This window comes from Excalfactoria chinensis, chromosome 1 (assembly GCF_039878825.1).
Source record: "Excalfactoria chinensis isolate bCotChi1 chromosome 1, bCotChi1.hap2, whole genome shotgun sequence".
NCBI classification, from domain to species: domain Eukaryota; kingdom Metazoa; phylum Chordata; class Aves; order Galliformes; family Phasianidae; genus Excalfactoria; species Excalfactoria chinensis.
Window position 1 is genome coordinate 155,276,367 of NC_092825.1, and position 22,922 is coordinate 155,299,288.

General features: G+C 41.3%; 1 protein-coding gene across 1 annotated transcript in view; it reads right to left on the reverse strand.

The window, feature by feature from the left end:
* Positions 1-2,301: 2,301 nt before the first annotated feature.
* VWA8 (von Willebrand factor A domain containing 8) overlaps positions 2,302-22,922 on the reverse strand; it is a 162,925-nt gene continuing 142,304 nt past the window's right edge. Inside the window, exons 41-45 of the mRNA XM_072358299.1 lie at positions 18,941-19,066; positions 16,850-17,008; positions 8,692-8,790; positions 8,115-8,353; positions 2,302-6,218 (exon numbers count right to left, since the gene is read on the reverse strand). Coding sequence (XP_072214400.1) covers positions 6,110-6,218; positions 8,115-8,353; positions 8,692-8,790; positions 16,850-17,008; positions 18,941-19,066 — 732 coding nt within the window. The 3' untranslated portion in view covers positions 2,302-6,109. The remainder of the gene's footprint in view (positions 6,219-8,114; positions 8,354-8,691; positions 8,791-16,849; positions 17,009-18,940; positions 19,067-22,922) is intronic.

Here is a 22,922-nt window from a genome sequence, read left to right on the forward strand (position 1 = left end):
TATGCGCTGATGATGGGGATTTAACCTCTGAATGAAGCAACAACCCATTTGCCCATAACTGCTGGAAGGATGGGACACTGAGGGGACAGAACAATTACAGAGAGAAAGGCTGAGCTGCTGTCACTAAGCTACAGTGCCAGAACCTTCCAAAATGATTCATGCAGACATTTTGTTTCTATTATTTTGTCTTTCCAAATACTGGATTAACTGCACGAAGTACTACCATTTAAAATGCTATCTTGCCCATTGGCTGTACTCTTCTCCTGCTGAGTTGTTTTGCCTACTCATTAGCACATGGATGAAAATTCACAGCTGATCTCCTAATTAAAACACAGAGGAGTAAAGACTGCTGTTTACATTTTCTTGGCATCATAAAATTTACTAATGTCTCAAGAGCTATAATATCACATACTAAAATCCTAGTTAAAGACATGCTTAATTCTCAGCTTCCAAAGCCCATGCCTGGCTATGACAGCTTCAGCTTGTGGCTTGAGGAAGGACTCAGTGAGGGGGTCTCACCCCCTCCTATGACACTGGGGCTCAGCCTCCCCCATTCCTCTCACTGCTGCTAGGAGGAATGGGGCTCTGGGCAGAGGGAGGGATGTGTAGAGCCATTTCAGCTCTTTCAGACACCAACCACTGTTGGAGCAGGACAGCATCTGCAGCATCACACACGCAGGAAGGCAAGATTCTTGCTGTGCAGCTCATGCGAAAACCAACAGGAGCATCCGAGCATCCCTACATCCCTATCCCCAACTGCGTGTCTCCAAAACCAAAACCTTATTCCATAATCCTCAATTGTGAAATTCTAGTAGGTGATCCCAAGGATATAAAAACAGTCCAAGCTGAAATGCAGATGTTGTTGGTATGGTGCACAGTGCATGATTTAGTTGTGATAACAGGATCTGCAACACCATCCCTTGTATAACTCTCCCTAAAACAGTTTCCCAACCAAGTAATGATGTTTTTGGACCTTTCCCAAACCGTTTGCTTATAATACTGTCATCCTAGACAGACAGACTGTCCAGAGAAGTTGCCATAAAATACTCATTTAATGATTTTGAAAAGCCCATTGCCAAGAATGGGTTTTGTATCGAGTCCTGGTATAATTTCTGTATTTGTATTTGTATTTGTGAGCTGCATTACGTTTTAGGTTCCCAGTGAATGTTTCATTAAGAGATTCCAGGGACATTAAAATTTTGGCTTGCACCAAAAGGCAATGACTAACTTGAATGCATTTGCAAAATATACAACAAATGCAGTATTCAGGGGGCAGACTTCTTTTACTCCAGTTCCCTCCGTCACTTATTGATGTGGACAAACCTCAATTCATCCTGAGCACGTGCCTGGGGTAGAGAAGAAGTTTATTCACCCTCACTAGTTGTTTATTTTGATGACACTGTATCTCCTTCTGAACTGGCACATGAACAGTGAAAAAGGGAGATCTTTTAGGCTTTCAAAAGTTAAAATGCCTGGTGCAAAGCCTAGCTCCTAGAAGATGAAGTCCATGCTGGAGCACCTCCCCTATGAAGAAAAGATGAGGGAACTGGGCTTGTTTAGCTTGGAAAGGAAAAGGCTGCAGGGAGACCTCATTGTGGCCTTCCAGTACTTGAAGGGAGTTTACAAGCAGGAAGGAGAATGACAGGACAAAGAGGGGAGACTTAGGTTAGATATTAGGATGAAATTCTTTGCTGTGAGGATGCTGAGGCACTGGCACAGGCATTTAAGGCCAGACAGGATGGGACCCTGAGCAGCATGAGCTGGTGGGTAGACACACGATTTTGTGGTTATCTGGAAAACAAAAACAGAAGCAAAAACAAAACCCACAGGAAACCGGGAAGGCAAAAGAACAGAACTCATTTTGATAAAATAGGTGAGACAACATAAACAAGGTTAGAAGAAAACAAATGGGGACTGACACAAAGACCAAAATGAGACCACTAAAAGCAAATGGCCAAGAAAGCGTGTGCCCAAGCATGCAGGTTGAAAGAGATCCTAGAAGAGCTCCTTCTCAGCTGTCTTTGGTCCCCTTGAGTGCCATGAGCTCCCCTCAAGTTCAGTTTGCTCTCCTTGGTGCTGACGGAAAGAACAGTAAATGATGAAATGCAATAAAGAGGTCAACATGGACATGCTTGTTCCAGAAGCAGAAGTAGTGAGGAGCTAAACAAGAACTTCCTTCCCACCTACAGCAGACAAACCTATTCACACTAAAATGGATCTGAATGCATTTTCAGCCTTTTCTAATATAGAGCTTCTGTACAACAATCACAATTTCAAGTCAGCACTCTGTGTTCAGTCCACAGTTAGAAAGTTTATTTTTCACTCAATAGCTTGTACATTCTCACTTCTATGGGCATGTTATTTATTAATCAACACAATAATGTGCAGTAGTCCACACAGCACAACTGCAAGGTTCTTCTTTTTCCTGTTGTCCAAACCATCTCACTAATTGTTTTATACTCATTAATAAAAATGAAGACTTTTAGAAGAAGAGCTCTGATGTTTCTGTGTACTGTACTCCCAGCTGGGCATCAGGTTGGTTTTAATATTTAAATACAGCATCTATATCTCCTGTTGTACGCCTGTTTGCTTGAATATTAACCAGTGTATTTGATCGGCAACTCTGGCCTTTACTCTTAATTTTATCATGACAGCCACAACTGTGCTTGACACTTGATGTCTGCAAAAAGAACAACAGGGGAAAAAGAAGCGACTGCCAGAGCCTAAGCATCCATCCCTCCCACACTTCTGTTCATACCCTGTATCCGCTTAGAGGCACCTCAGGCTGCTCACCTTCTTACATAGAGAATGTTCCTGGCTCTGATTGGAAGCACATCTGTCTGGGCTGTATCTATAGGTATAGAGTTATGTATATATGTGTAATATAGTTATATATATATAATAGAATCATAGACTCATAGAATAGCCTGGGTCGAAAAGGACCCCAATGATCCAGTTTCAACCCCCCTGCTGTGTGCAGGGTCGCCAACCACCAGACCAGGCTGCCCAGAGCCACATCCAGCCTGGCCTTGAATGCCTCCAGGGATGGGGCATCCACAACCTCCTTGGGCAACCTGTTTCAATGCATCACCACCCTCTGTGAAAAATATATATTTGCACCTGGCTTAAACAGTAACCCTAAATAACTCTATACTCCTTCTAAATGAATATTTAGTAAGAATAAACATGACATGCATAGATAGAACTAGACAAAGATTTGCATTGCAAGAGGTAGTTATAATTATTAATGATTTGACTGGAGCAATGAAGGCAGTAGTGACAGGTCAGGACCCGCTCCAATTGATGGTTCTGTTCACACAGTACAATTAGATTAGCACAAAAGCACCATAATAAACAGTGAGAGATTGAAAACATCTCCATATACCAGCAAAGGAAACAGCACTGGTGCCTGCACTGCAATGTGAATTCACTGGTGCCACATTACTGCTAAGTATGTCAATAATAATGAACAAATAAATGCATATTAAAAAGCACTGTTGAGTCTCAGGGCCATGAAAGGACAGTGTAGGCTGCATGTTCCTGTAAGCTGAGTAGTGAGACACACTGCCAGTCCAAGAGGCCCACTGCTGCTTGTGTGACAGGCGCTGGAATCATAGAATCATCATTACCATTGGAAGAGACCACTAAGATCAGCTAGCCCAGTCATCAGCCCATCATCACCATGCCCACCAGCCATGGCCCTCAGTGACACATCTATACATTTCTCAGGTCAAACGCGGACAGCAATAAGTGTTAAAGTGTTCATTCACTTCCCCTCAGAAAGCACCAAAAACGACTCTCCCACTGCCCCCAGCTCTCTACAGTGCCTGCCCTGTGGCCACATCCTGTGGACCTGTGAAATGTGAACCGAAAGACAACAGAATGTCCCAAAACAAAGAATAGAGCCAAAGCTCTGAAAGATGGCCTAAATACTGTGACACTAAAAGTGATTTACAAGGCTACCCAAACAAATAGAATTTACTGTGGAGCCTCCCTGAATCAACATCAGTTTTTATGACAGTGCTAACAGTAACCTAGGAGGTGTACAGCACACGTGCTAATTACTGTCCTGCAATGATTCTTGTCTGAAGGCACTTAAAAGCAGAAGTGCTGAAGGGATTTCCACTGTAAACATGTTTAATAACAGGATTCCTAATACGCCAGCTCTTTGCTGCATGTATTATCTCACACTGTGTTTACGGGACTAGGATATTTATGTTTTGATGAGTGCTTCCCTTAAGCAGCCATGTCTGTGTGTACGTGAGCATGTCTATGTGTGTGCATTTGTCCCAGCCAGGACCAACCCAGTGCTTCCCTCCCAACTTCCTGCAAACAGGAATTACATCTTTAACCTCTTTGTTCTCACGTATACATTTATCATAACAATCCCAGAAACCTCTGAAAAAGGCCTTCTATCCTACACATCCTCCTTTTGGGACATTTTGGGGTACATAGCATAAAGCTGTCCAGAGAAGCTGTGGCTGTCCCATCCCTGGAGAGACTCAAGGCCAGGTTGGATGGGGCCGTGGGCAGTTGAGCTGCTGGGTGGCACTGCCCATGGCAGGAGGTTGGAACTGGATGGGCTTTAAGTTCTCTTCCAACCCAACCACTCTTTGTGCTTCTATGATTCTGTAATATGACACTTGGGGCACTCAGACTTGGGTACAGGTTAATCAGGTTACACAGTTAGGCTGCTGCAGGACACCCGGTAGGGAATGGCCACCAGAAACTGGACCCTTCCAAACACCTATGGTTATGTTTAACAAAATCAGATTCATTTCACTCTTCAAAAATACTGCTCAGAATGCAGTTTCAGTAACCTTAGGATTAAAATAAATATTAGAAGTATTGTAATTCCTCTGTCATGTTTTTGAGCACTTCCCCTGACTTTTTGCTAGTTCAACTAATATGGACAGACTATCAGAGATGATGGAACCCCAGTTTAGTTAAATAATAAATTCAATTATTCAAGTATTCCTGTGTTCTTGATGCACTGTAAGATATCTGTTCTTTAGTATACAGAGATTAGCATATAGAGATTATCACCTCATAGGACAAGCCGAACACCAGCCAACTGAATTATAAAGTATCTTTACAGATATCCTGGATATTAAAGAACTATACGCCAACACAGATATCTTGCTAAAGTGAAAAGGGCTTATTTTGCCTTTATAAAATAATAACTTATTTTCTCACGCCCAGATCTGTCCTTACTTCATATCCAAAAGACCCAAGCAATGCAGATCACGAAGGAGCTCTAGCAAACTGATAACAATTACTTGTCTCCCAATCACAAAGGCACCTCCAGATACTAAGGCCATCTCAAGGACTCTGGGCTAAAGGAAAACAGGATTTTGTCATTCATCACGCAAAGGAGATGCTGTAGTCACCCCCTCCTTGGACATGCTGGCAGGTGGGCTCTCAAGACCGTTTTGAGCCCTTCCCCTTTCTTTTCACAGGCAGAACTGAAAGGGACATTTATTTTCCTCCTCAGCAGCCACTTTATCTAGATCTGACATCTCTGAGCACCGTGCCTGATCAGATAATGAATGTCTACATGTGACAGTCAGTGTTTGCAAACAGCCCCATTGTTCCCAGCCTCCAGTGGTGAAGCCCCAGTGCCCACCAGGACATGAGAGCAAGAGTAGAGGAAGGAAGGGTTTCCTTCCTGATGAGAACAGCCCTGACTGAATTAGAGATGGAGTTAACTACGCATTCGAACATATACACCCAAAACACTGAAACAGATTGTCTGATTCTGCCTTGTATAATATTATCTAATCCCAGAGAACCATGTTAGTAAAACCATGCCAGATGATGCTGCAGTGTTGGCAAGCCATCCGCCAGAGTAATGATCACAAACCGCACTTTATTTTTTGTCCCTCTGGAAGAACATACACTGTGTTGCCAGCCTGAGGTTTACCTCAGCCTCACTGCAGTTCCTTGGACACACGAAGTTGGTGGAGCTGTAGCGAAGATTAGGGTTGGTTTGCTGCTTACAGAACAGGATGTATTTTATTAATAGCTGACAGTTCTCAGCTGTAGAGTTCGTATCTTCAGCAGGAGTGGATTCCTTCTTTGAATTCCTGCACCGTGGCATTGGTGCTGGCTAGGCACTTGACAGCATGGTTGATGTGAAGATCTGCTGTAAAATCTGAGGGATCTCTTTGGTATCCATGGCAATAAAGGAGCGTCCAGCCGGCAGAGTCCTCTGCAGCCTGCAATGCAGAATGAGGGACACGACAGAATTACCATTTCCAATTACGTCCCCTACCACAAGCTGGAGCTCCTTCAGAAGGGACTTTTTCCTTCTGAATACCTTGCCAACACATGTCATTTGTGCTGCTGTCACCATGCAATTAAAGGCTTGGGAAAGCAGCAGTGGGAGGAAAGACTGAAAGCAGTTGGGTCGCTGAGGTCCTTTCAGCAAGACAATCAGAGCTATTTCTAGTTTTTATTCATGTCCTCTTTCTGACGTGCATAACATGTATTTTGATTAAGGTACCGGTGTCTCGACAACATATTAACCCATCTGGTGTTCTGATGGCAGCAAGACATATCCTCCAGACAGGCATATATTTACTTACTCTAAATACCCCAGTTTGATTGAACTCACAGCTCTTTCAATTCCACACATCGAGTGATTCTAAATGTGCTCTTTGTATTTCCTCTTCTAGACCGAGGCAGATTAGATGGACAGACATTTCTGAGCAAATATTAGTCTGACACATTCTTATTCGCAGCTTAACCTCCCTTAACAAAAAACTAAACAAGACATACTTCACTAAATCCATCTCCTTCACATCCAGCCAGCAAACTTGGAAGGGACTTTCTTACTGCTTTTTAAACCAGTTTTACTTTATGCTCTGCACCATTACTCCAATGATAAGTTAAGCTGAACTTTGAAACTGAGTTTTTAAAAAGCTGCTGCAAAGAATTTGCTTGTCCTTCCCCCACAGCAGTTACAGGAAGGCTTTGTCTAATTCTGCCCTTCCACATACACAGATGCATCTTAGTGACAGCATTGTGTGCATTTTCCATACCCAGTGAGCTCGGCAATTACAAGATCTCTCCTTACACAGCAGGATATGGTCAATGCTTTTTTTTCTTCCCCCCTCATTTATTACTAGCAGATGTATAAGGGCATTCTGTGACTGTAATCAGAATGGTGGTATTTTACAGCGCACAATGCAGCTCTGATGCACAGACCTGCAGACTGGGTTAACGCTGGCTGGCAGTGCAGCTGTAACTTTCAAACTCTTTCAAACCTCTGCCGATTGAAACTACATACTGAGGGCCAGTTCCCTCCGGGGCATGCCTCACTCTCCTGCTGTCAAAAACGTGAACAGAAGCAGAAAGAGCAGTGTTATTATTTGTGGCTGCAGCTTCCTGTTGTGTGCACTGCTCCTCGGTAGATGTGGAACATCAGCTCGGACAGAATTATTTTCCCCCTGTACCCTAAGAGTTTCAAGTAGGAATATATGTAGTAGGATTAAGAGCAAGCATATTGGCTCAGACCCTCCAAAGGTCTCTAACACAAGGGGAGTATCTGTGTCAAATTTGTTGGAAGTTTGAAAGACCTTTGAACTCCAGCTTTTCTTGTTTATATGACTCCTCCAAGGCCAACATCCATTCATACCTTATGCTGGGCACTTACAGAGGAATCACATCTCTGCCAAGTCCTCCAGGAGGAAAGTTTCAGTCATCCCTTCAGATGCTCAGAATGCTCTGTATCAGCAGGTCACAAAGGAGGGTTGCAAGGACCTGCATACCAATCTCCTCAGCACAAGCTCTGCTTCTTTCTAGTACATCAAAAACTACAGTGGAGAGCACCAGCACCTTCACTGTATTAAAAGCATCTCAGCACAGCTGAGGCTGGCAGGGCCCTCTGTGTCCCTCTGCTCCATCCCCTGCCTCAGCAGGGACACCCAGAGCAGGGTGCCCAGTATCACGTCCAGGCAGCTCCGGGAGATCCCCAAGGAGGAGATCCCATAGCCTGTGCCAGCGCTCCATGGTCCATTCAGCATAGAAGTGCTTCCTACATGGGGCTTTTTCCAGTTTAGCTTTATGATGAATGGAAACAGTTATATTAGGAATATAGCAAATAAACTTACCTATCTGCTTGATCTCCTAAAGACCCTATAAATATGGCGAAAGCATTGACTTGAGTGTTGGTGGTCAAGACCTGGGCAAACGTTGCTGGTTCAATGCCGTATCGCTCCAGATTGGCATCACTCAAGACAATAACAAAATACTCATCAGCGTCTTCCTTGGCAATTTCCCGAATGGCGTGCTCAGTGCCTTCCAAGGTATGATCTCCACTCATGCAGAACTGAGCATGAGCATGCATGACCTGTGTGCACAACATAGACAAATGCAAATACGTAAGAGGACTTTATGAATAAACATTGATTTTGGCTGGCACAGAAGGAAGCAAATATTCATTTATGATGCATTAGGGGATGCATAATGTTTGGAACTTCCTATACCCCTTGATAAGCAGTCAAAATGACACATTGACAACATAGCAGACCAGAAAAAGGCATACCTAGCCTCCATTATTTTGGCACAGACTCTGAAAGGCTCTGCTCCAGCTTGCTGCTTTCTAATCTGTCCTTTTATTTCACTCTTCTTATCCTTTGCAGTCATAAAATCCTTAATTACCCAGCATAGGTTGTTAGCAGGGCTTACCTTAAGAATCTCTAATCTTTGCTTATTGTTCTTGGGAACTTTGCCATTCTCAACCAAGGTGATGTTGTAGCCATCTCCTGAATGTCCAACGATATCATACTGCAATAAAGAAAACTTCATCAGTCATCTGTTAGTCACACACGGTCCTAGGTCAGGATTATATGAGACAGATCAAAGGCCATTTCCTTTCTACAGGAGAACCCGAATGGTCTCTACTGCTTGTGTTTATGAGCTGCTTAAGGGAACTACTTGCAATTTCCCACTGACATGAAAACATGGGAGAGAATCACAAAATAATGGAACGGCTATATATTTCTATGGCCTGTTCTTTACCTCACTCCACCAACTGCAGAGCGGTGATGCATAAGATCAAGACCTTGCCCTCTCGCATTGTCCACTCTTTTCTTTTTTTAAGTAGCCATTTTCTTTCCCTTGAGCTCGACAAACAAAAAGTGCATTGTTTGAGAGAAGCTCCGATGTCAGATGAATTGTTTTCGTGACCTCATTTTGCTCTGGAAAAAGGCACTACCAGCCCTTCTGTTTAGTAGATCAGCAATCCTTATACTTGTGCATTACTGATCAAAACCATTGCTAAATGTATGTAGAGCAGTGAATCCTAACAGTCTGTACATTTTTGAAGGACAGAGAGTGTACAGCATTCCCTCCAGAAAGAGGCTGCATGCAGAGCTGTGCTAATTCAAGTATCTCATTGAACAAACAGTGTTATAGTTGGAAGGCTTTTGTTTTACATGAGAGTTACATGAAAACCAATACAAGCTGACTTATGGCAAGGTCCTGCCCTGCCCTTTGTGTTGTGAATGTGGCAATCACCCCAAGGGAGAATTCAGCAGCAGGACAAAAGCAGATTTAAGAGCTGTCTGCACCAAGTGATGGAGCATGGTGCATGGATCCTGAGCCTGGAGAAACCCCCAGTGTCCTGCAGCTAGTGTGACCTGCTCCTGAAGCATGGTCATGTCTTTCCTCTCCCCTGATCAGCTGGTGCTGAGCTGTCTCTCAGGGAGCTCTTATGCAATATTTTGCCTCTTTGTTACCTTCTATTCATGCAGTGCTTGGAGGTCCTTGGCAGGATCACCACCCCTAATTTCCACATAATCATATGGTGAAAGGTCTTGTCCTTAAAGTCACTCTGTCTTTTCTTTCCCATTGAAGATAATTTTATTTGGTGCAAGTCAGGTTGTGGTGATTGGAGAAACAGCATTCTTACTCAACAAAGCTCTTTCAATTTGTTTCCGTATGGCTAATTTACTTAAAAATATATCAAGATTAAAAGAAAGCTATAGCAGCTGTAATATTTCTAAATGTGACACTTCCCTCTGCAAAACAACACATGTGTCACACACTATAGGTTATTTCATCCAGGGTCAAACTGTTTCAGGACAGCCTCACATAACACATAAGACTTTCTTCCTCTGGAAACCACAGAATCATAGAATGGCCTGGGTTGAAAATGACCACAATGATCTTTCAGTTTCAACCATCTGCTATGTGCAGGTTGACCAACCACCAGACCAGGCTGCCCAGAGAGCATCCACAACCTCCTTGGACAACCTGTTCCAGTGTTTCTCCACAACAACCTTTATACAATCTAGTTTCCATGTATTCCCACATCATTCTGTTCCACTGACTTTTCCAGTTCCTGTTCTCAGTTCATCCATGTCTCGTATTTGCTACCCACCCCCATGTAAACATTCCTGTCTGCCACACACTTTCTCTTCAAAACCTCCTTCTGCTTGTACACTCTTTCCTCACCGTTAACTCTTCAGACTCTCTTTCCTGATGAATATTTACATGGTGTTTCTGTTGTCCCAGAGAAAAGTAAATGAGAACACGCTGATCTTGAGTAGAATGTTAAGGTTACATTCAACACTCTCTGGAATGAATACAAGACTAAAGCAAGAAGTGGAAGAGCACACGGAGCACACACGTGTATTGTTTTACAACAGTATTGAAATCAGAGGAACTAAATAAAGCACTGGTTTAATGGAGCAGAAAATACACAGCGCTAATGTGGTTCTTACGTAATATGGGCAGCATCCACAGATCTTCAGGGTAGGCTCTTAAATTATGAAACCATGCATGTTCTCTGTTGATCAGTTCTGTATCACCCTTAAAATCAACAACGTGATTATGGAAAACCAAGTGCTGTCATTCTTCCTTGCAGAAAGAAGTTTGACTGCTGTGTAGTGGGATCCTGCCCAGCATTTCATGGGCTTCATCCCCAAGGTCCTTGCAGTCAGGAAGAGCTCACAGGAAGAGGCCATGCTTTGCTACTTGGGAACATCATTTTGGTTGCTGGCACACCATGATGGGTGGATTTCATCTTGAGAAGGCTGGGTTTGAACTTGGTCTGGCAGCCTGTGTGATAGGGATGGATCTAACACTGGATGTGGCTCTGAGCAGCCTGGTTTAGTGACTGGCAACCCTGCACATAGCAGGGGGGTTGTATCTAGATGACCTTTAAGCTTCTTTTCAACCCAGGCCATTCTATGATAATATGATTCCAAATCCTAGTTCAAACCCCAAGGATTTACCCCCTCTGCATTCCTGCACAAGGTGGGAATGCAGAGGCTGGGTACTATACTGCAAACTATTGCAGGCAAGTACAGCTGTTCACCTGGGACTATCATATCCTGTCTGCTCTGACCTTGGCCACCCGTCCATTGTTTTCTGTGTGTGCCCATGCATGCATGCGAGTACATATATTTAACAGATGTTATCTGTTTTCTTGTTTCCTTGCCAACAGTTCACTAAGCTGTTTGTGATTTGTTACAGAAGTGCGGTCAGGCAGCAGGGAAGAAGTGTTTGCTCACTTCCTCCTGGCTGCTGCAGGATGGGTTAAGTGAAGCCTCCCCAAAAGCAGGGTCAGACCTTACCTTGCCCATGCAGTGCTGCAGTCATCAGCCCAAACTCATGCTACCCTTCACACTCTTCTCATCTCCCCACAAGTCAACTCAGAGACAAGAAGTGGCCAAAAGCTCATTAAGAGTGAGGTTGCTTCTGGGGAGCTGTGAGGCCAGATAAGTACTCATCCAGGTTTTCTTTCACCTTCTAACTTGTATTTTATTAAAACAAACCCTTAGTGTTCAGCGCTCTCCTGCTGTGAAAGGACAGCTACAGAGCCCTGGCCAGCCGGGAACCTCAACTACTAAGGGCACATGCATGCTTTGGTAAAACCAGAGGCACTTTCCTTGCACTTGCAGTGGGGGCAGAACACAACTAAAGAGAAGCATAGAGGAAGAACCTCTGAGAAGCTTAGATCCACTGCAGTTTTCTCATAAAACCCTTGGAGAATTTACGGGGATGAAGTTAATAGTGAGAGAAGAGCTGCAATATGAGCTTAATGGAAAAAAAAACCCTACATTTTATTTTGTTATTTTGTTATATTTTTCCCCACAAAACTGAGAGCAAGTATAGGCTCTCAGGACAAATCTAGCAGCAAAATATTTGTTTGCTACAGTGCAGGCTTCATTGAATTAATACATTGTTGGGTACGGCGACTTGTTTTCTGATAGCCTCGGGTACACTGAGCCAAGAACTGCCCTGTTCAGCTCTGAGTACCCAACATGTAAACACACTGTCTCTGCAAGTAGCTTAATTTGACCATTCTTTCCCACTGGTTAAAACAAACCCCCACTCCATGGCTGCGTTTTGCACTGAATGGATGGCTGCTGCTGGATAACATGGAAGGCTACATCTTCAGAGGCTGCCCTCAGCTCACTACAACCTCCCTTCAGGTAGTTATAGAGAGCGATGAGGTCTCCCCTGAGCCTCCTCTTCTCCAGACTGAAATTGTCCAGATTCTTCTTTGGACAACGTTAGACATTTTTTAAAATCAAGTCTCCTGTTTATTATTAAATATTAAACATTATTAAAGGAAACTCTTCTGCCAAGCATGTGAAACATTTTTTTTTTCTTTTCCTGAATTAAGAGTAATAAGGTAATGAAGAGTAATAAGATATTAGGTAATAACAGTAACAAGAAATTATAGGTAAATTCTCCAAATGGAGAATGCTGAACTTGGCATACAGAATCTGCATTTTCCCTTTCATACCACTACAGATACAATTCTTAGCTTTTCTACCAGTTACGTAACATGCCATTCATTGAACCGCTTACCATTTTCTAAAGGCTTCCTAAAATTGCCATTGTATAATTTACTGGACATGCCTCCTTAATCTGCCTTTGTGTGCGTAAATGACAGTAATTAAGGATGATATAGAACCATATGGTTTATGTGACAGATGTAACGCTCTCCCTGCTATAACAAAGAATGAGCTGCCCTTCTGTACATTTTCCAATAACTCACATGTACAATGAGCCATAGAAAAGATGTAAGAATTTCAGTCCTGCAAAGCAACTTGTTTATAATAACTTACAGACAAGTAGGTTATGTACCCACACATCTGAAGGGGTCAGGTGCATTTGTAGGAACATATTTAACCTCCATCACTAGCATGAGATTGGGAACATGGCTTCTATTACCTCAATCACTCCCACTCTTTTCTTTATTAAAGTACTTCAGGGGAAGCGTGGATGAGATGACAACGGAGGAGGGCTTTGAAACATGGCTCTTAATTTAAATGGATTTCCTGACTGTAGGATGAGCCTCCCATTTCCTCCTTGACAAGGAATGATTCATTGCCTGCACTTATGGGGCATGGAAGGATGCAGTTTGTTCTGCACAAGCATATAAAGCTGACAAATACCTGATGGTACTCTTCTGGCTGTAGCTGTAGATGTCCCTGTTCATTGCAGGGGACTTGGACTTAGCTGACCTGTGAGGATTCCTTCCAGTTTAAAGAATTCTATGATTCTATAACATCATCATCTGCCTGATACAGTCAGATACCCAACACTTAGCTACTCTGTAAAGGACTGAAGTATTCTCAACCTTCTTTCAGTGACAGACCAATCAGACAATCACCATCAGTGTTACCAAGAGATAAAACGCATGGGGAAAGTTCAGCCAGCAGGATAAATCAACCCACCTCATATATTCACAGCCTTACCTCCTCATACATTCACAACCTTATTTAGTGAACAAATAAACCAGGAACCAGTATAGAAGTGATCTTGAACAAAGGCAAAGAATTGGTTTCAAGAGCTTGCACTATGCATAGATAATTGGAGACAGGGATATTATTGTGAAAATCTTTGAGTTTTCCACTTAACAAACATTCTACAGATTCAACACTTGTTATGCGAGAAACCCCTCAAATTTGCAGTGCATGTTGCTGTGATCCTTCCCAATGGGACTAAGACAGGAACAATTAACAGTAGGCATATCTGGAGGACAAAAAGATCGTTTTTATAAGACCACCCTGAGAAAGCAAGAAGAGATAGGAAGAGAAAGAACAAAGTGATAAAGCATTGGACACTGTCTCACACAACATTCTCGTCTCTAAGTTAGTGAGACATGGACTCAATGGATGGACCACTCAGTAGAGAAGGAATTGGTTGGCTGGTTGTACTCAAAGAGTTGCGTTCATGGCTCAACGTCCATAAGGAGATCAATGATGAGTGGCGCTCCTCAGAGGTTGGCACTGGCATGATTCAGCATCTTTGTTGGTGACATAGACAGTGGGACTGAGTGCACCCTCAGCGGGCTCTTGGATGGCACCAAGTCGAGTGGTGTGGTTGACATGCTAGAGGGAAGTGATGCCAGCCAGAGGAATCTTAACAGCCTTAAAAAGGCGGGCCCACATGAACCTGATGAAGTGCAAAATGCTGCATCTGGGTTGAAGCAATGCCAAGAATAATCACAGGCTGAGCCTGTAGCAGATTTAGAATAGATTTTATGAATAAATTTTTTCATCCTGAGGGTGGGAGGCAATGGAATAGGTTGTCCAGAGAAGTTGTTAGAGACTGGAGTTGATGGTATTTAGAAAAGCACTTTACTCTTTGAAGACCTCATTACATTCATCAGAAACAGAAGAACTGGCATAGGTTCTGGTTATTCTGGTGTATATTCTTGTTATCTCAGGTTTAGTAACTGCCATAGCATGCTATACAAGAGAAAAGCTATATTTGAGAGCTGGAGAGTTTAGAAATAACACAAGAAGTCCATCAGCACATGCCTGAGAGATTTCTGATATGAATGAATCATGCAGTTTTGGTTAAAATCTGCCTAATTATTGGATCATGTAAAGACAAATCTGACAAGTTAATAAACAGCTTCATTTGTACTCGTTTTTGGGGGCAATTTCAGCAGCCAGTGAAATTTAAGGCCACATCCTGTTCAGCGCTCTCATCATCTTTAGGGAGCCTTGTAATATTTGTGTAGATATTATGCTTTGAGTGGATGAAATCCCAATGGGAAAGCAAAGAGGGATATATGGAAGAAGAAAAATACTTTCCTTCCATTGAGCAAAAGCAGCTCTGAGGTTGACAGTAAATCTGGACAGCCCCAAATCAGGCTGCTATTACTGGCCCACCAAAATCTTCTCTCTAGTGCAAAGAGTCTTAACTGAAAGAGAGGTTGCTTAGAGCTGACTGAAGTTGAACAGACGTAGAAGCAGCAAACAACTTTTTCTCCTTGCTACATCACTCCTTGCTCCATTTTAAATAACAAATTAGCCTTACAGCCCTCTTGACTCATAGAGGTTGTGTAGAGATTGTATGGATAATGTTCTTTTTTTCACTTCTGAAGTGGATGCTCTAATGATGTTTACAGCAGCATTCTGATGCTTTCTGCATTGTTCTCTGTCCTTTTGCAAATAATTTTTAACATAGGATTGTCTTTTTCTATTTACAGTGTTTTACATTGGATAGCACCGATCACCATCTGCTATTTTATTTCCCAGTCACTACTTACTGCCAGGTCTTTTTCTCTCAATTTTTGCAGTTGGATTACCCTTTTTTTCCCAAATCACTTCATACAGATAGTAACTTCTGTCACTTGACTATCCAGCCTCTTTTCCAAATCACTTACGAATATGCAGAACATCATTGGGATTGGCACAAATCCTAATGCAGTTCCACCAGCCTTCCTTTATTTCCTCACTCTGAAAAATGGCCACTTACAGTTGTCTGTTTTCATTAGTTCAAGCTGTAGTTTATTTCTCTGAGAGCTTTCCCTTTTGCCTCTAAAGCAGTTCTATTTCTATATGAACTGATGGTAAGGGACCTTTTGACAAATGCTTTTGGCTAAGGAGACAGTCAACAAACCTCACCCATCACATACATATAGATGCTTCAGATATTTTGCTTCCCTTTCAAAAGCCATGTTGACTACAATATATTTATCCATGCATCCACTACTTTTGTATGATGATTGTTTTTTAGAAGACATTATAGGAAGACAACTCTATATGCGGTGTTCCTCAGAGGAGATTCTATGGAAGAACAGAAACCTGTAAGATTATGCTATCAGAGGAACAACACGAAGCAAAGCTGGCTGAATCAATCTGGACTAAGTATTATACTAATCTTTACTTAAAAGATTTTACATTTTGTTCTGATGAATTTTAAGTCTCATGATTGAGATGCTCTTCCCTAAAGACATCCGTATTCTTTCATCAAACATTGAGTTTGTCAAGAATAGAGTCAAGACTGGCCATTATCGTCATTTTTGAAGTTAAAGAAACATACCTTAGGCCTTAGTTAGGTTTACAGAAACAAAAAAGAGCACAAAATGAATTGGCATTTCCTTTGCAGGCTACCATTAAATAACATTTTGGACCTAGTGTCTTTCAGCACAATAGATGGTTTTCTTGCTTTCACAACTAATGGACAAATAAGTTTGGTTGTTTTCCATCACAAAGTACTACTGTTCATACTCTTGGATGAGATGGAAAGGCTGGACATTTTTGCACGTCCCAAAGCTCATATTTACCTGTGTTCTACAGTCTTAAGTGCTTCTGTTCCAAGAAACAAGTTAATCAATAAATGCAGAAGAAGGCAGCATATTTCAACAAAAAATTGGAGTCTTAAATTGAATTCTCCCCTGCTGAAGCATGTAATGTTTCTTGTCCACTCACTAGTTTTATTCTTCAGTTTGCCAGAAGCAGATTAGTGCCTTTATTTCCTTGCAGGAATGAATAATGTCCTTTGGCTAGACTGACTGCTGAAACACTTTTTCCGCTGTTCCACACAGTCTGTGCAGTAAGCACGGACCTCCTAGCACAGCTGTAATTACCTTGAATTTGTGCTCATAATTCTCAAAAGCTTCCAAGACCATGCAGACAGCCTCCATGGACCGCTCCAGTCGTCCGTCAACCCCGTTAAAGCGGTACATGCTTCCAGAAACATCCACCACTAAGCGCAAGCGTTTAGGCTTCTGCTGGGGGCTCCCAGGCTGGCAAGGAAACACAGCAGAAAATTACACACTACAAGTGGAAAACCTAAACAGCACAATGGATAACATGGTTTGGAATGAGAACCCACCAGACTGAGCAAAGCACAAAGCCTTTCTCTAGCAAAAACTGTTCTTTTTTTTAAATAAAGAGCCAAATATATTTGTGTGTGCATGTATATATATTTGTATATATATATATATATGTAAATATTTTTTCTATGTATTTCAAAGCAGTTGCCAAACAGATACCCAAATTCATTCTTTCCCTTCACCTTCAATGATTGGAAACAACACAGCTTTGAAAATTCCAGGCATGCTTGTCAGGAAAATACTTTTTCTGGTCTCATTTGCTATTCTTCACATTTCAGAAAGAATACTCTCACCTTTTCTCAGTCTGCCAAAGTTCATAATGGAAACCTTCTTCCTTGGCTTACATTACCAACAGATACCCCTAGAAGAAAATCTAATCTGCTGAGGTTTATAATATTCTAAAAATGTTTGAAATCTTGTTCTGATTTACAACTAGATTCCTCTTTATTCTCATTCCCAAACCATTATTTTTTCCTGAAAACAATCTCCATCTGTTTTAACAATTACTGGCACAGTACATTCCACGGAGAGACTTTATACAGTGTGCGCTGAGATCAGTCTAAATACAAACTAATGGCTGTTAAATAGGAGTTGACTGAAAGCAGCCACACTAAAAAACAGATACCTAAAGCACTTCTATTAGCTGGAAAGAGCTGCCAGCATTTGTGTGCTTTACTCTTTCATTATTTTCTCAGTGGACTGCTGTATCCTCACAGAACAGGAGGAGTGATCCATTAAATCCTACTCCTTTTTTTAAAGCAGAATTAAAAGATGTCTGTTTTTGGTGTTTTTTTTCACTGTTATGACTGACTATGCATTGTAACTGAACTGTGCACACTGAGAAAATGCATTTTGAAAGAAGGTCAGAAATGAGGTTCTAATCACTTCTCCCTTATTGATCTTTAACATAGGCAAGGATGACTACTAAGAACTGATCAAAGTAACAGACACCAGGCTTAAGTAGCAAGAAAGATGATACCAGAGATTCAACAAAAGGGGAAACCTGTCGTGCAAAAAGATGTTGGACCCATCTATTAAAAAGAGCCGTAATGTTAAAATTTCAAAAAAGATCACCAAAAAAGGCTATAAAGATTGCAAAAAAAAAAAACCAAAAACCTTTTCACAATCTGTCATTAAGTATTACTGTTAAATATCACTGATTAGCCGCACACGTTCTGGCTGGGTTTTGTTGACCTGATTCAACTGGTTTCATAGTTGTAACCATTTGAGGCCTAACCTTCATGTCTCCTAAGGAATGGCTGAAATGAGACATGGGACAGGCAACCTCAGTGGCTTTTCCTCACTCTTCTTCCTCATTATTGCTTTTACTCTTAAATCTAAGTATCTATGAATGACATAATACTTTGCATATCATAGAAAATTAATGGATTTTTATAAAATTTTCAAGGGTGTTGGGGTATGTAACAACATCAGCAACAACAACAAAGTTATATTAGTGAGAAAATCTTTTCCTTCTGTTTTTTTGATGAACGAGCAGTTTTCCTGATAATCATCTTCAGCTCATGAAAATATAATACTTTTATAAGTATTAAAATACTTATATAAGTATTAAAATACTTTTATAAGCATTAAACCTGTTGCACTGGATCAAAACAAAGGACTGCTTAGATCAGCATCTCTCTGAGGGTGGCCAACAGCAAATGTGTGGAAGATTGTAGGAAGAGGTGAAGTAAATCTTCCATTTTGCATCTGTCTCTGCAAATCCCTGAGCCAGAGGTAGTTTTTTACAGTTTCTCATCTCTGTACAGGTACAGCCACTAAGAAACCATCAAACCTGTTAAGCCCTCCCCTACTTTTCCCTGCTACATATTAGGTACTTACTTGCGGCTCAAGCTCTCCCCGTCGCTTATAAATGGCTTTCTCTCCTGTCAGCCCATCAATGATTTTGGCATCATCTAGCTCTCCAACAGCTTGGTGTCTCATCCATTGTCTTTCCTTACCCTTGGCCTACAACAGAAAAAAAACAAACCTTAATTCACTTGGTGATTTGAAGGCATTTTAGGCAATTTAAGACCTACTACAGGCATATGAACTTTCTTTGTCATTGCTTATTATTTTTGGCAAAAGCCAGTGAAACCTGAATACACTTTCACAGCTCTTTTCCTTTCTTTCTCTGAAAGAAAAGTCAATACTGACAAAGAATACATTCCTCCATACTATTGCTCTCCTTAAAGTCTTCTGATATGTGGGAGTTTACCTGTGGACTGTAGAAATATTAACCTTTTTTTCTTGCAAATGTGCAGGAAATTTGAGTAACAAATCTGTACAAAGCTGCATGCAACCAGAGGGACGTGCATAACTGGCAATTTATTACATACTCTTCATTCAAGAAGCACAAGAAAAAATAAGGTGGCTGACTTCAAACTAAAACTAAGCAGCATTAAGCTTATGTAGTAGTAAATGGCCAAAACCAACATTTGCAGTACACTCTTTTTCTATTTTAGTATAAAACCCTTGAAAATTGTGATACTCAAGAGATATCTCACTTTTTTTTTTTTTAATTTTTTTTTTTCCATTTTACTTGAAAGAACATCAGTTATTTACAGCCTTCTTGTTGAAAACGCCCTACTGTCCAATAACTCAAGTATTTATGGAAATGCAGCATGTAGAAACAAGCACAGAAGATTAAAGGTTCAAGTATTTCAGATAACAAAAAAACCTATTTAAGGATACCTTAAATGGATAGCTTCAGCATAATCCCTATGTCATAAGATCATCTAAAGATGGCAAAGAGTTCATATATGTGTTTTAAGCCCTATTTCATTTCTGCTTAAATGTTCAGTTTGGAGTTGTAGTAAGGCCAGCCTGGATTATCTAGCCATACGATTTTGAATTTATATACGTATAATGCATTTGCATGCTCAGCAAAACTGTTGGTTAGCAGCTGGAGGTAAATCAAATATCCAGCAGGACACAAACTGCCTGAGACACTGGATCTCAGGAATGAAAATCAGTTGCTCTTTGAGAGGCAGGAAGTGTTACATTACAAATCCCAAGCAAACGGCAGGCCTGGGATTTGAGAGGACGAATCATTGCAATTTTGTACAGTCTGAACAGTAGGATGATGGTTTCCTAAGGCTAAGAGAATCTTTGAAATTGCTCTGGTCAAAATTTATGAGGTTTTTCTTTTTAGTGCATATGGAAAAAGGCGTTTTGGATTACTGCCTATTGCCAATAGCTACTCTAAAGTAATGGACTAGTCATCTATGAAAATAAGTGTGCAGAAAGAACACAAAGCCACAGGGAAAATGTTTTGATTAACTCATTTTACAGTATCGAGTTAAAATAGCTGTGACAAACACAGGTCTTTTTAGTTAGGTTATGCCAAAAGCTGTACAGATTCCTGCAATACATGGAAACCTCAGCCCAATCATAAGCCCAAAGAGTAAAAGATTTCTTAAGTTGTGAATTCAGTCAGTTGTTCTCCCTGACACATTTCAGTGGTGCTATGGCTAGCCTGGTTCTAACCAAGCTTTGCAATGGGGTATCCAGGAATTTGTTTGTACCCTAGCTTAGCAGTCTCCACTATCATTAACTACCCTTGGGACAGAGTTTGAAATCCCCTCTTCCATAGGCTTATTGATTCCTTTGTTGCCCTGGGAATTGTGTAACATTGCAAGAGTCCTGTAAATTCACAAAATCATATCACAGAATGGCTTGGGTTGGAAGGGACCTTGAGGATCATCAAGCTCCAAACTCCCTGCCACAAGAAGGGCCTCCAACCTTCATACCTTATACTAGACCAGGCTGCCCTGATTCTAGATGACCTCTCCATGCTCCACTGAATTGCCTCACCATAGGTGTTTTCCTGCTGTGAAAACCACAGCAGGATAACACATGGCTAATTTCAACACCCCAACTAACCATTAAAGAAGTGCTCCTAGAGACAACGTGCTCAGTGAGCAGAGCCTGTCTAAAGTGAATCATGACGCTTCCAGGATGATGTCGATCAGATGATTTTGTTCCTAATAATTTTAACCACTGCCATACTGGAACACAGATAAAGCCTCAAGACTTCCCGAGGGCTGAAGCTTTGTAAAATGTGTGTTATTTGCTTCCTTTCAGTAGACATGAGGGAGAAACAACAGAAGATTAAAAAGGTTCACTTAGATGAGCAAATTCTTAACTAGTCTCACTACAGTTTTCATTAAACAAGTTTTAGCTTTGGGGCTATTTGGTGTTCAAGGAACAGCAGCGTGTGAAGAATATACTTTTAAATGATGGCCATAATTAAAAATCCATGACTGTTTACCATATTATAAAGCTTATGCAATGTTCAGTTGATATAAAAAAATAAAAAAGAAAAAAAAGCAATATCAGAGCTGAAGTTTAGGAACGGAGGGACACTGAGTTGATATTCTTCTCCTAAAAGAGGAAAGGACACTGACAAAATATGACTCAAAATCTTACCAAAATTACACTAAAATTATTTAGACTACTTAGCATCTGCCTATTCAGTGCAGAATTTAAAGAAGGGCTGCTAAGATGATGAGAGGGCTGGAGCACCTCTCCAATGAAGAAAGGTTGAGGGAACTGGGCTTGTTCAGCTTGGAAAAGAGAAGGTTCTGGGGAGAACTCACTGTGGCCTTTCAGTACTTGAAGAGAATGTATAAACAGGAGGGGGAATGGCTGTTTACAAGGGTCGATAGTGATAGGACAAGGGGGAATGGCTTTAAACTGAGACCGGGGAGGTTTAGGTTAGATATGGAGGAAGTTTTTCACACAGAGGTGGTGACACACTGGAACAGGTTGCCCAAGGAGGTTGTGGATGCCCCATCCCTGGAGGCATTCAAGGCCAGGCTGGATGTGGCTCTGGGCAACATGGTCTGGTGGTTGGTGACCCTGCACATAGCAGGGGGTTGAAACTCCATGATCATTGTGGCCCTTTTCAACCCAGGTCATTTTATGTTTCTATGATTCTATGAATTTCTAAGCTTTTTTTTTTTTTTTTTTTTTTTTTTTTTTTTTTTTTTAACAGAAAATAACCCCTCTTAAGTATTTGTGTTATAAAATACATGTGTGTGTACACATATAGCTGGTAAGTTTCAAAGTAATTTCAACACACAATTTTCATAAATTCAAACAAATGACATGAGTATTTATGTTTGAAGGATAAAAACTTTCCTAGAAAGGGCAAACAGTTGAAAAGCATGACAAGGCATGGGATTTTTCCCACTGTCATCTATCCCAACTGTCTCTATCACCATACTGCCACTGCTGTTGCTGCTATGACCTGACAATTCCCACACAGTCCAAATCAGTCAGCCCCATTAGGCTCTGCGACTCAGACCCAGCTTTGCCCACTTCAAGTGTAGGTGCATAAAAGATGCTCAGAAGCTACAAGGTCAGTTGCAGCAGACTCTCTCTGCAATTAATAAAAAGAGAAGTACTTCCAGAGAGCACGTAATCTAAAATCTCAGGTCTTTCTGAGTCTCTGATTAATTGTAAGTTATTAAATTTGGACTTCAGATAAGCTTTATACAGAGATTGGTCAGCACTAGGAGAGAGAAGAAAGCTCATCACTGGCTGGACTCTGGAGTTCAGGGCTTGCTGCTTCTACAGCAGATCAAGAACAACTTGTAATGCTACACTAGTTTTGTTCAAATAATTGACAAAGATTAGTGAGTTACATAAAGTAAAATGAACCATGAAATTACATTCTCAGACAATCTTTATGCACTACTTTCAACTTGCTGCTGCTACTGATTTTTGAGGAACCAACAACTGGACCAGAATTTCAGGCTTCACATCCTTGGGTGTAAAATTTAATCAAAGGAACATATTTTTAAAAACAAGTCCATAA